Source organism: Rhagoletis zephyria, unplaced genomic scaffold, assembly GCF_001687245.7.
Source record: "Rhagoletis zephyria isolate East Lansing unplaced genomic scaffold, Rhagoletis_zephyria_1.1 Rzeph_scaffold_00218, whole genome shotgun sequence".
NCBI classification, from domain to species: domain Eukaryota; kingdom Metazoa; phylum Arthropoda; class Insecta; order Diptera; family Tephritidae; genus Rhagoletis; species Rhagoletis zephyria.
Genome location: NW_016157302.1, coordinates 109,160 through 123,100, shown reverse-complemented (window position 1 = coordinate 123,100; position 13,941 = coordinate 109,160). Strand labels below are relative to the sequence as shown.

At 35.6% G+C, this 13,941-nt stretch overlaps 1 protein-coding gene across 1 annotated transcript in view; it reads left to right on the top strand.

Annotated features, from left to right (window-relative positions):
* LOC108358167 (muscle segmentation homeobox) overlaps positions 1 to 13,941 on the top strand; it is a gene marked incomplete at its 5' end in the record, with an annotated part of 150,189 nt that overhangs the window by 70,042 nt on the left and 66,206 nt on the right. The window contains one exon of the mRNA XM_017609342.1: positions 646 to 753. Within this exon, the coding sequence (XP_017464831.1) occupies positions 646 to 753 (108 nt within the window). The remainder of the gene's footprint in view (positions 1 to 645; positions 754 to 13,941) is intronic.

The following is a 13,941-nucleotide window of genomic DNA, read 5'->3' as shown; positions in this document are numbered from 1 at the left end:
GTAATTTCGTCGTTGATGTCATCTGCATGACTTGGTCATGCAGTGATCAGTAATGACATTCAAGCGACAGAATCCTGCAATCAACTTTTTATAAGTGACTGCTGCAAGACATTGTCTGTTATAAGTCTTTGATAGGAGTGCAAGTGCGACGATGTCACTAAATCCTCATTAGTGACGATGTCACCGGTGATCATTTTCGCTACTGGGTTTATCCTGGTTCAGCCAGGTATTTTAAAAAATACGCGACCTGAAGAGTAGTGTTGTCAAGTGAAAAAGCTGCTATATTGTGAATTGTTAATGAGAAAGTAGAGAGGGAAATTTTTGTTTTCGTATATACATGATTTATATTTTAAATAAGTATATATATTACGCAAATACCTCGCATAATTACTAATTTCTATTGTTTTTTGTGTCTAAATCCCGTTGATCTAATCACATGTTTCTTGCCAGCTACCAGCAGGGTTGCTTAAGTAGGTAAAAGGAAATTTTACCCGAGTTGAGCGTTCTTTTGTCGCTCGCTTACAAAAAATGCAGCTTTTTTAGCTTAGCATAAATTTTAAGGATTAACCAACTAAGAAAACAAATTTTTTTTTAAATGCAATCTCTTGAGTTATCTATTAAGAGACAGTATTATTTTATTTTTAGGAGCAACTAGCCGAGTTGGAAGCCGCTTTTGCGAAGTCACATTACCCGGATATTTACTGCAGAGAGGAATTGGCACGAACGACGAAGCTTAACGAGGCGCGAATACAAGTAAGTTAACTAACTTCTCAAAGAATATACCCTGTTTCCGAAATTGGAAAAAAAAACAATTATACCAGTAGAAGCATTCGGAAAAAGACACAAACAACATACATATGTACATGACGTTTTCTGTTTTACTAATCGTGATTAGCGATTAGTCAGTGATTATTCCAATTCATCGCTCCTAAATCTCTCAGCATTTGGCACGGGTGTCGCTGTAAAGTGCATCCATTATTTTATTCATTCCAAATCTATTCGGTCTGTTTACATCCGATTTAGCAGCTTATACATACATACATATGTATGTGTAGATATACCCTGCAGCAAATCAAACTGGTTCAGAACTAGCGCCTAACTAGCTTGAAAAGGGACGGTGCTGGTTCTTCATCTATCCCAAATCAATGCTTTCGACTGTCTTTTTTTAACATGGCGATGCCCTACGAAGTGAAACTTGCCCCCCTCTGCAGAACTTTTGAACTCGTTCTAAACTGGTTCCATGATGGACAGATCTGGGAATACAAGTTTTTTAGGAGAAAAAATTTTGATTATTCGATTTTTGGATACTTTTTCGTTTTTTTCTTTTCTTGTACAGATTGCATTTAACTTAATTTTTATTTATTTTTAGTTTTATTTTATTTATATAAATTTTGATCATTTTCTTTAAATTTTTAAGCGGCACACAACAATTAAAATGTATTTAATCTGAAAATCACAACAGCCTCCATCGCGATTTGAACTCGCGACCAACGATGTTAGAGTCGGAGGTCTTTCCGCGGAGCTATTTTCGTATTGTACGGGAAGTGAGAATTTGTTCATTTAAGCCCAAAATACAATAACGCAGTGGCAGTGGCGGCGGTAGTTTTTCGAAATCAGCTGTTTTTTAGAAAGTGTGGTGTCCAATGAAGCGACTCACAATACAGCAGTGGCAGCTAGCAGTACTGCTCAGTTTAGCCCAAATTCTAATTTCACTGCCACTGCCTTCATCGCAGCAAACTTCGCATGTTGAATTTGACACAAATGAAACGCAGCCAACTTCTGTTGATGTCACTGAAGCCTAAAAGGCAACAACAAAAACGTTAAAAAACAAATGTCAAAAAAAGCAGTCACTGACAACGCCGTATTGTGTTTGCTGCGGCAGTGACTGCCAATAGGTCCATTCTTTTGCAACCGAGCTACAAAAGAACACTCGCGTAAATGACGAAATACACGCAAAGCAACAACACAAACTCGGCTATTTATCCGTGTTCAGCCAGGTCGGTTAAAAAATACGTGACTTGAAGAGTAGTGTTGTTAAGTGAAAAAACTGCTCTATTGTGAATTGTTAATGAGGAAGTGTAGAGGTAAATTTTTGTTTTCGTATATACATGATTTATATTTTAAACAAGTACATATATTACGCAAATACCTCGCATAATTACTAATTTCTATTGTTTTTTGTGTCTAAATCCCGTTAAACTAATCACATGTTTCTTGCCAGCTACCAGCAGGGTTGCTTAAGTAGCTAAAAGGAAATTTTACCCGAGTTGAGCGTTATTTTGTCGCTCGCTTACAAAAAAATGCAGTTAATATTAGCAGTAACAGCTGATTTTAGATACTGTCACTGCCACTGCGCTATTGTATTTTGGGCTTTACTTCTCAGCTTTCACGCGCTAAATGTAAAAAACTTTGAGGGCAGCGCAACTGTCATACCGCCCCAGCGGCACAAATGCACATTACGTAATCGAATACTCATTCAACATTTCGAAGGCGGTATATCGAAATGAATCGATTACAACTCAGATTACTTTTCTATAAGCATGGCTGATTTGTGGTTAGCGTTTTTACATACTCGTATTGTTTGTAATCGGAAAGTATGAGGTGACAGAATACTCTTCGGGCGTTCATTACAATACGTATTCGTTTCTAAATTGGGTCAGCGGTGTTTTAATCAATTATTTGTATTAATTACGCAATGCATATTGTAGACGGACCCGATTTATCAGTGCGCCGCTGCGGCAAGTTTCATCTGCCCCGCTCTGCAGCCGATTTGTACTAGTTCAGAGAAAGTTCTGAAATTTTGTAGGGCGGAACTAGCGCTTTGCCAGACTGTCTCTAAATTTCACTGCGGGGTAAATCTATGGTATCGTGGTAAATGAATATGAACATACATATGTATGTATGCCTGTGCATGCGCTCAAAGACCGCTTTGTGCCCCGCAGTTATAATTAATTTATAGTTTTATAATGACTTCAACCCTCGTAGACTCGAACAGTCGGTGGGTGGTACCATTGGTGCAGCGTGCAAGTAAAACGACAGCGGCATACGCACACACACAAAGGCGTCCCTTGTTGGTGAAGATGGAACACTTGGCACCAGTACGCCTCAAAGCATGCTATGTTATTTTGACTTGTTTTATGCTTGTGAATATTTTAAGCCAGATGTAGACTGGAAAGTGCCTTACATCGACTCAAATAGCACGAAAGGAGGATAAACTCTTCAAATTACTGGGGTTGTTGCTCAATTTGTGTTGACACATGCCACGACTGAAAATATTTGAACATTTGCAGTAAAATATGGTTTACGCTCACTAATAAGGCAGTGGTTAATGGTTCAAATCCTTGCAGTGTTCGTGTTTTTGTGGTCTTTTTTGAATGAGTGTTGAGAGCTGATGACATCTCATCACATTTGTTATTTGATGAAGTGATAATGCGCTTTTAAAAGCCTATCACATATTTAATCTCCGAGTACATACATCGTTAGTAATTTCATATGTGTACATTTGAAAGGTTTTTAGTCTAAAGTGGATATACCGGTTGAAAATTAGCTAAGAAAACTTGTATCATTGCATATGCACGGCTTCAAGATAAAGATCGTTAGAAACTCTGAGTTAATAATTGCATGGCTTACAACTGTATTAATTAACTACTTATTTAAACAACAAAAAAAAAAAAGATACACAAATTAGAATAAAATAAAATAAACTCAATTCAATTGAATTATGTAAGTTAACTCAGTAAAAGTGAAATAAATTCAAACTATATGCCCTATTCGGAACATACGCATGCATGTCTAAATGAAAACGAAAGCTCTTCATAGTAGTCTGTCCAGAGCCACGTAAGTGATTTCATTCCAGTGTGGTAGGGCCAGCATTTAGCAAAGGTCGGCCAAGGTATGCAACAGAAAACGTCAGAGATTTGTAAGGTAAAAGCAGTGCCAATGAATTTTATGAAGAGCGGGGAAATTGTGAATGTTTGGTGACATATGTAGCATATTCGTTTTCGCATAGCTGATCTTAAAAACCATTTCGGGATCACATTTCACTAGTTCAATAAAGTATGGTTTTCTTTTTTACAAAGTATATAAGGAAAATATGAGGCGGTGCATTCTTGAAGGATTCCGTTTGTGATGTCAAAAGAACAACTTTGAATCGAATATATCGACTTTTTGCCCCAATGCATGGAATTTTTTCCTAACTCTCCGTTAGGCGAACATTTTTTTTTGTCAATTTCGTTCCAAATCGGTCTGGCCAGACCCCCATATGTATATGTATGTATTTTACGTATTTACAGATAAATGGCTATAGAATGCGTTTTTATACCATTCAGTAACGTATTTTTTTATTACTTATCGTTATTAAGGTTTGCGGACGATGAAATTAGTGCACGCATTTTTACTTGTAAAACTTTTCAAGTACAAAATTTTATTATTTTTTCAAATCAAGATACCTCTCATAAATGTACAAAAATTATCATGCAAAGTTTTAAGGCCATCTGATAAGTTTTGGTTTCGAAATGAGCAAAGAAATAAAAGTTCGTGTTGAAGTTGTTAAGCTGATGCCACATAAAACTTTTGCTTCGCTTTGCGTGACAGATTCGCTTTGACAGATAAGATGAATTGTATGAAAATCCACAAAGCATGCCACACAGATCGTTGAAGATGCAGCGCGAAGCGAAAAGATGGCCAACTCCCATCTTTTTGTGCGCCTTGACAATCAGCCGGTTTAATATTTATTTTGTTTTGTCCAAATTCGAGTTTTCATGTAGAAATATAAAACTTAATTGCATTGCTGATATTTTTAAAGCAATATATGTATATAAAATCCACAGCAATTTTGACGAGTAGAAAAGCAGTATAAAATGGTTTTCTTGGGGTTCAATGTGGCATACCTTTTGCGTCTGCCGCTTTGCTGGCAAAGTTATAAATGTCACGCAAAGCTAGGGTTGCCAGATTTTGAAACGGAGAAAGGAGTACACTTATATTTTCGATAGAAAAAAAGCAGTACATGACATAAAAAAGGGGTACAATTTCTTTTTTTTAATTTTTTGTGCAATTTATTGTTACAAATTACCATTAATTGGGTACAAACAAACAAAGATATCTTAGAAATCTTTTTCAAAGCAACAATAAATGTGAAAAATAAATAAACTATATGGGTTGGCTTTCCAATAGGGACGGTTGTTAAAGAGATGGTGATCGAAGGGGGAGTGGCGTGGCACCTTTTCCGACCTTTTTGGAGAGGGCATGAACCGCCATTGACAAAAATGTTACTCCCGACCACCTAAGGCCCCTATGGGTCCCCAGAGACCCCTTAGAAAAATTGCCAAAAGTCATAATTTTCAATGTTATTGTGGCTTATTAACATTTTATTTTTAATATTTTTATTGAGATTTGTACCACGATTGTTTATTAGGAAAAATTTTCACTTGCGTCCACTGTATTTTTGCGTAGAATTCGGTTCTCAATGACCGCCCTTATAGGAAAGTTTCCCTACAGAAGAATTCCAGACTATTCATGAATGTATGGCCATTTTTTTAATTTAAGCCTTATAATTAATTTAATATTTTTCTGATTTTTATACCCTAGTCCCCTGCCCCTAAGGCCATGCTTACACCTTTTCACTATCACAATTAACTTTGCTTACTAAGTAGTGTTTGCCACAATATGAATGGCAAAGTACAGCGCGTAAAATAATAACTGTCGCACAGGTTTTTTGAAAAATAAAAGGGTTCTTTATAGATTTTGTGTTTTTTTTGTTAGCTTTGTAAATATTTTACTTTAATTTTAATAATTGGTTTTAAAATTTTAATCCTGATTTGCATTTGCCAGCTTTGGGAGATAAGTACATGCGGCACGAACCTCTTTTTCAGGTGTATTTTTTCTTAGATTTTGTATAAAAAAAGGGGGAAAAAACTGTATAGGGTTGGTCGATTGAATGCCCTCCTAGTCACCAATTTCGAGTCTTTTCGATTGCTGAGTCTGAGGCCTTATGTTGGACAAAAGACGTAGTATAAAGGACCCAAATGGGGGAAATTAGCCTATGGTTACAGAAGATATGTAATAAAGTAACCGACGAAGACTTGCGCTTTTCTCCCAAAGTGTTTACCGCCGGTAAACCCAAATGAAGGTTAAAATTTAAAAACAAATTAATAAAATTGAAGTAAAATCTGTGGATAATGAACAATAAACTACTTTTTCGCAAAATCTATAAAGGCCCCTTTTATTTAAAAAAAAAAAAAAACTGTGCAACAGATATTATTTTACACCCTGTATATGATAAAATATTAATAGCTGGAAAAAGGAGTACAAAAGAAGTACAAAGCTAATAAAGGAGTATATTTCCAGACATTTTTTTTTGGGAGTACATTGCAATTAAAAGGAGTACGTTTACTCCCAAAAGCAGTACGTCTGACAACCCTACGCAAAGCTACAAAGTTTTATCTGGCATCAGCTTTAGATTTTTAAGGAAAATCCAAATGTGACTTTCGAAACCTTAGCTAAAAAAGCTTGTAAAAAGCAAGCGTGTCAACGAATACCGTTTCTCGAGTTATTAAAATCTATGGCGAACTCCAGCTATTAATAGGAAAAAATAACTGGCAAATCAAAGGCTTTCAAAATCCGGATTGGATCTAAGAAGATTGTAGCACTTAAAGAAAAATCCAAATATAACGGGAAGAAAAGTAGAGAAAAAAGTACAATGCACTCAGGCATTCGATAGAAAACTTAAAAAGGAGGAAAGGCTAAGATCACACAAGGACCAGAAAGTTCTAGATAGGAAATCAGAAAAGAACATCAAGCAAAGAATCGAGTCAAATGACTTCACTGTGATTTCATACAGAATTTTAACTGCTGCGTTATGGACGATGAGACTTGGCGACTTTTCGCAGCTTCCGGGTGGCGATTTTTATGTCGCGTTACGGTACGCGAGACAATATCCAAAAGGAGTACAAAACCAAAAAAAAAGACAAGGTTTCCTACGAAACTTTTGGTATGCCAGGCAATATGTAGCTGTGGTATTCGTAGCAGTTCGTTTGTTACAACTGGGAGGATAAACATGGAATTATGTATCTAGGAGTGCTTACAAAACCACCTTTACCACTTAAAAGGCAGATTGAAATATCGACATCTTTTTGGCCTGATTTGGTTTCATGCCATTAAATAAACTGATGGAGTAGAAGGACGATAAAATTTTTTTAAATATATTTTTTGGATTAAAATCCTATCGTCAGAAGCAGTTTTCCTATATTTGGTCCCTCTTTTAGCGAGCATATTGACATGTGATAAAGGGTTCTGGCTGGCCCAATTATGTACGAATAGATATTAACAAAAATACTTGTAACTGTCCTTGTATTCACTTTTTGATCCTGATTTATTTTATTTGAGGATAATTAATCAAATTTTAGGAAAAGTCAAAAAATCTCAGACCGCTGTCTCATTTACAAATACGTTTATTACACAAGTAAATTAGAATAGGTCTGGCCAGACTGGATAATATATATCCACGAGATTGAAGGCCACAACTTTTTGAATGAAATTGTGATCTTGTCATTTTAACATCCAAAAACGTGGCAAGTTTAGTGTAATATTTCAGAGTTCTACAGATATAGCCTGATCAATGCTTCAAGATATTGGAATCTTAACCCTTTTAAGACCGAAATAGTTTGGGTGGGAAAAAAACTTTTAGGACGCCATATTATAGTTGATTAATCCTTTAAAATGTACTGGTATAAAATTAGAACTTATGTATATGATTTTTGTATGACCGTTATAAAATGTTGCATATAAATGCTTACAAAGTTTCCTAACAAAAACCAAAAACTTGTTTCAAGGTTTGATGTTTGTATTTCATTTATTTATTTAATTTTATTACATAAACCCTTTTGTTTAAAAAAATGTAATTTAATATGTATATTTTTTAAAAATGTTGCAGAATCACTTTTACTAACATTTATGTTTCGCACAAGTAGTCACATTGAAAAGACGCTGAAAACTAATTGGTTCCATAATTATGGCATGAGGTTCAGCGTTTTGCCTTCACAACATTCTTAAGCATCTTCTAAAGCAGACCGTTGGAAAAAATCTTTCACACAACAAGATTTATAAATGAAAATGACAATGTTATCTATACGCAACATCGGTCCTCAAAAGGTTAAATGCATACAAACCCTGATAACAATTGTTTGATTTCTCACAAACTGCTTCCGAGCTAAGGTTTTTTCCATTGCTCCGCTCTACCTCCGTTCTTAGCTCTCCTCCCGGTCCCAATAAAACACTTTTATTTATTTATTTTTAATTTTCTTTTTGATGCAGAAATTAGATGTTCAGCTATTTGTAGTTATGATCCCAATGTATTTTGTCATGTAAATAAAATGCCATATACTAATCCAGACAGGAAAAACTCCGAAAATGGATCCGAAAAAGGAAAAAAGTTGATGAAATGCGGATTTTTGTCCCTCGACCGATTCCATTTTGGGATAATTTGACGATCCGTTTTCCCGTTCGAAATGTATGTACAGACAAGGATTGTTTTGAAACGGTCACGTTCTTGGCTGTTTTTCTGAGATTTTTTTATTGACTTTTTCGTTCAATATGCTTTCCTTCTGCCCATCATAGATGCTTTTTCATGGTTTGAAAAAAATAAGGAAGCGCCTGACGGCATTCGAACCCGACAACTTCTGAAAGCTGACAAATACTGGCACGCACCCCTACACGCTCAGCCACTGCCACCTAGGTATACATTAGAGATGGGCGCGGGATATCGGGACCCGAGGGACCCACGGTATTGATTTAAAAATGGCCGGGATGGGCGGTGGCGGGAAGGTCTTAACAAGTTTTGGGGGCGGGACGGGACCAAAATCCTTTCCCAACATTCAAATTCAGAAAAACTTCATTAAAAGATTTTTAAGCTCCTTTTATGTTTTATTGAGAAAGACATGGAGCTCATTCCTCCAGCCTGCGAGGTACAATTACTAATTCGGGCTGGAATGATTCTTGTAGATTTTTGCGCTAAAAAGGGCTTAAGGACGGTGACAGGTAACAAGATCAACGGAAATAAGGTCAATTGACTTTATTTCCCACCCTGGTGGGAACCTGTCACCTTAAGGACTTTTGATGGAAAGTTAAAAAATTCATACCCAACAAAATCATATAAGGCAAATAATAGCCATTTTTTGACAATTTAACCTAACATTTCCAACAATCCAAACGTGCTGGAGAACTTTGAAGGTCAGATCTTTACGTATCTCGCCTAGCCATTCTGGAAACTGGAAAAAGTAAAATTTCGCAGGCCTGTGCAATCGAGGTTAAACAGAAACGAATATCTAACAAGCCTGATTCTAAGATCTAAATTTGAAAATCTTAAATCTGCAGATCCTTAAGCTTCTCACGTTAACTGAAGTTTTGGCTAACTGCTAACACAGCTTTTCAGATAACAGTTGGCCAAAATATTTAGCCAAGTTAAGTTACGTAAAGTAAGTCTAGACTAACTGAGCCTTATACCATGTTCTGACCGACATCGAAAACATGTTTTCGTTTCTAAAACTGGTTTTCGACCTAAAACTTGTGCTGTCGTCCATGTAAAATCTGTCAAACGAAAACCAGTTTTCGCTGAAAACTACTTAAAAACTCACGTTCCACTCATTCCAATCGGTGTCTTCACTAGTTTTTTTCGATTATTTATCGAAGTGGAAGTCATATTTCATCATCTTTAGTACGCAATTTCGGATTTAATGTTAATTTGCTGGCCAAAGTACAATAAGAATGAAAGTTAAAGGTTGTAAATGAAAAGAAAATGAAGGAAAAGTGTTTTGGTTTTGTTTTTGTGTAGCAAAACTGTATTCAAAAGATGTAGGAAATGTCAACGAAAACACTAACAAGCCTTCAGCCCACAATTCCAAAACTCGTTTTCATAGTGTTTTCGTTGTCGGTCAGAATATGGTATTAGGAGTTTTTATGTGTTTTGTAAAAGAATTCCGGTTTGTCCATGACGGCATACAGGAATAGTCAGCAAGCCAAGAGTGTAGCCAGGATCTGATATAAGAGGGGGAAAACGAAATATACTTGTTAATTTTTTTGATATATTTTTTATTTAATCATTTTTACACTAATAACAAACGTTTCGCATTTTCAGCAAACTTTTCGATTATTTCCTCCTGAATCATCTCGAGGTTTTCGGTAACGAGTTTTCTATGGACGCTCATGAGGCATAGTCCAGAAAGCCTTTCTTCTCCTGATGTACTTCTGAGCCAGGTTTTTGCTCTACGAAGTCTACTAAACGATCGCTCCACAGTCGCTGTTGTGCATGGAAAATCGCTCAAAATGGAAATACACTTATTTATCGCTGTTAGAAATTCGTTTTCTTCTATAAATAAGTAGATCTACAACTTCAACATCCTTCAAATTTTCATCGGACAAGTTCTTTTTCTCTTTCTTCCATATATTGTACCAAATTCAGACAAGTTCTTTTTCTCTTTCTTCCATAAATTGTACCAAAGAATAAGGTCACTGCCCATATCTAGATCATAGGTCTGTTGAATATGCTTCGCGTTCTTTTGTACGGCTGACTTCCAAAACGTACCAATGCAATTTTTGGATACTGTTCTACTGCGATATTTAAACTGTTGGTGTAACCCTTCAGAATTTTCCATTTTTACAAAACCCATCGCAGCCAGACACAAACGAAGCATCAACTTTGTTTGTGATGCACTGATTGCTCTAGCGATACGTTTCGATAACTTTTCGGATGCGCTTTGGAAAAATATACTCAACTTTTTGTAGTTCGGCGTTATAGAACATTATACTTTGTACGTATGCATTGCAGTGGACGTTTTGATCGAATACAATGGGTGCAATCTAGACAGCGAAAAGGCTGGAGTATTTTCATTGGAAAAAGCGTAGTTGTAAAGAAGCCTTTAGTAAATCCAGATACGGTTTTATTATAGACCGTCGCCAGTAAATACTTATTTTCATTGACCGATGGGGGTTACTTCTGTTGTTTTTGTTTACCTGCCAAACGTGGTAGAAAAATTTCTACTCCTAGGTCGGTTCTAATCATGCGAGATTTTTTAATTAACTCCGTAGCGATTCCTTCTGCATAGGGATGGGATATGTATATTTTAAACGATATATTACAACCAGGGATGCCAACTTCTTAAAGCTAATTCCCCCAAGATACATTTTATTATTTAAGGCAATTCATTCTCATTTTTATTTAAAAAACAACATAAATATATAAAATCGACAGAGTTTTTATTTCTATATATGCAGTTGTTTTGTAACTAAAATTGCCTCGAAAATATATATCGCACGTTTAATTATATACAGAATTGTTTCAAAATTTCAATTTTGTGGGCCAACGCAATCAAAGTGTTATCAATTCATATAGTTGGTATACCAAAATAGAGATGGTATACACATACATGTCTTCGCCATTTTTTTGAAGTTTAGTCATCTGTTAGGCTGAACGTATTCTACATATCAAGCTTATTAATTGTATAATGAAATCTCCAAAAACGTAAATTTTGAGTTACATACATCTGTATAGTATAAAACGTGCGACATGCTGAACAGTTTTTGTAAATTATTTAATTTGGGAAAAAATGTTCTATATATTCATAAATACTTACTGTTAATAGACTTGGCGCCGAAAACGAAGCGAGGAAGGAAAGTGTAAAATAAAAAAATTCGCTATGCACGGTTGCAACACCGTAACACCGTAATGAGAGATTGTTATTGCAAGATGTAGTTTCAAAATCGTAATTGATCAAAAATTAATATTTGACGTCATTCTCTCAACTTTACATAATGTAAAAAACCTAAGAAATATAATAAAATAAGAAATATTAAAACAGCCTCCAGAAGCTTTTATGAGAGACGCCCCTGATCTACACAACTCAGTTTGTTTGAAAATTAGTTTTTTTGATTTTGTTTATACTTTACTTTTTCTTGTGTCCAAATTTTATGTGAAAACAATTAAGTGCTGAACACATTGAAAACGACGAGCAACGGGCCACAGCTTCCAATTTGTTATCTTCATTATCTAAACGCTATGTCGATGGCGTTTGACATAAAAGAAGAGGAAGAACCTTATCTGTCGATGGAAAAATAGAAATAGATCTAATCTCGCCGCAACCACAGTCGTCGCTTAGCCCTGTCATCACCAAAATAAATACCTACATAAGAATACGAGGAAAAATAATTTGACAGCTGTGGTCCGTAGCTAGTCGTTTTCATTGTGTTGGGGCTATTAGGGAGTTCGCAAGGTGTTGTATACTGTCGTGTTGTTGTACGCGGTAAACTTTAAAAGACTAAAACTTTGTTCAAGGGATTTACCAGCTACCATAAAAGTCGTATTATGAAATTTCACACCGTTAACATCTAATAGTTGGTTGAAGTTTCAAGTCCTCTAAACATTTATTTAACCGTTAAAAATTTTACAACATATCGCACACCGTCTTCAAAAGAGTCACAACTCAAAATAATACGTATGATAGAAAATGCGAAAAACTATTTCTTGGCACATGATAATCATATGGGCAAGGGCGACTTTACCTTAGTTTTTTTAACAAATTTTAACAAAAATTTGCTCCAGCTTTTGTTGAAAGGTAAATAAAAGATCTGTATACATTTTTATCGCAAAATCCCAAAAATGCCAAATTTTGAGTTGTGACTCTTTTGAAGACGGTGTGCGATATGACAATACGTGACTTACGACACCTTGTGTGTGTGTGTGTTGCTGGAAAATTTTCACGGCTGCCCAGGAGGGAAACCGCGGACTAGTGAATCAAATTTCTAGTTCCGTGCTACATCTTCATCGCCAAAAACGAACTAGTCCGATAGTAACTAGATCCCCGCCAGGCCAAAATCGGCGAAAAGTGGTACTTTTAAAAAACTATTTTTTTCAGTTTTTTCACTAGGAATCTATATCTAAAGTGACGAATTTAGAACTAGTTCGGAACTATCGAAAAAGGGATGCAGCTGGGGACTTGTTTACTTTACATGGATATGTGTTTGGTGGCTTTTTCGTTCAAATACGCTTCTAATCTGCATTTCGTAGATGCTTTTTCATAGCTTGGTAATACAAAACCATCTTAACATCTTGGGACCGTCTGGAATCTAACCAATAATAGCGAACACCTCTGCAAACTCAGCTGCAGCCAAAGGTTTGTAAACGTACATTTCTTACAATCATTAAAACAAATTTAATTTTAAATTAAAAACACATTTATTTCAAAATAACTTAAAATCGCACACAGGGAAGAACCAAAAATATTGAAAAATCATGATACTTTTTTCTTTCGTCTGTCGATTTTAGAACTGGTTCGGAACTATAGAATTTAGGACTAGTTCGGAACTATTGAAAAATGGATGCAGCGGTGGCAATTGACGCTTCCCAGGACATCGCCATTTTAAATTCGCCAGTTGTTTGCAAGCAAAAGAGATTTATCGCAAACCAGTACTGGATCTAAACATACTAGAAGAGCACCAGTTCAGAACGAGAGATTTACCCTACAGGGTGTGAACATAATAAATACTAACCCTAACATAACACCAAAAATTACACTGTCTGAAAAAATTAATTTTCTTAGTGTACTTGGCAGTTGTTCAGCTGAGGCGGAGCTGAAAGCCAGTTTTAGGGTTGATATATTTAGAGGTGGGATAGATGAGGAAGGGATTACTTTTTGTTACCTAAGTATTTTCTAAACTTATTTTTTTTCTTTCGGTCCCAGAGGAAAATTTTGTTGTCGGTCACAAAAAAAATGTTGCAAAATTTCAGCCTTTATCACTTGTCTGTTAATGCTCGCAAAAATAAAAATTTGTAATAAAAAAATTTCTTTTCCGCTACTTTTTTTTAATAAACAAATAAAAACAAGTAAGAAAGTCTAAGTTCGGGCGGAGCCGAACATTAAATACCCGGCGCAAGTATTAAATATATGTTTTTTC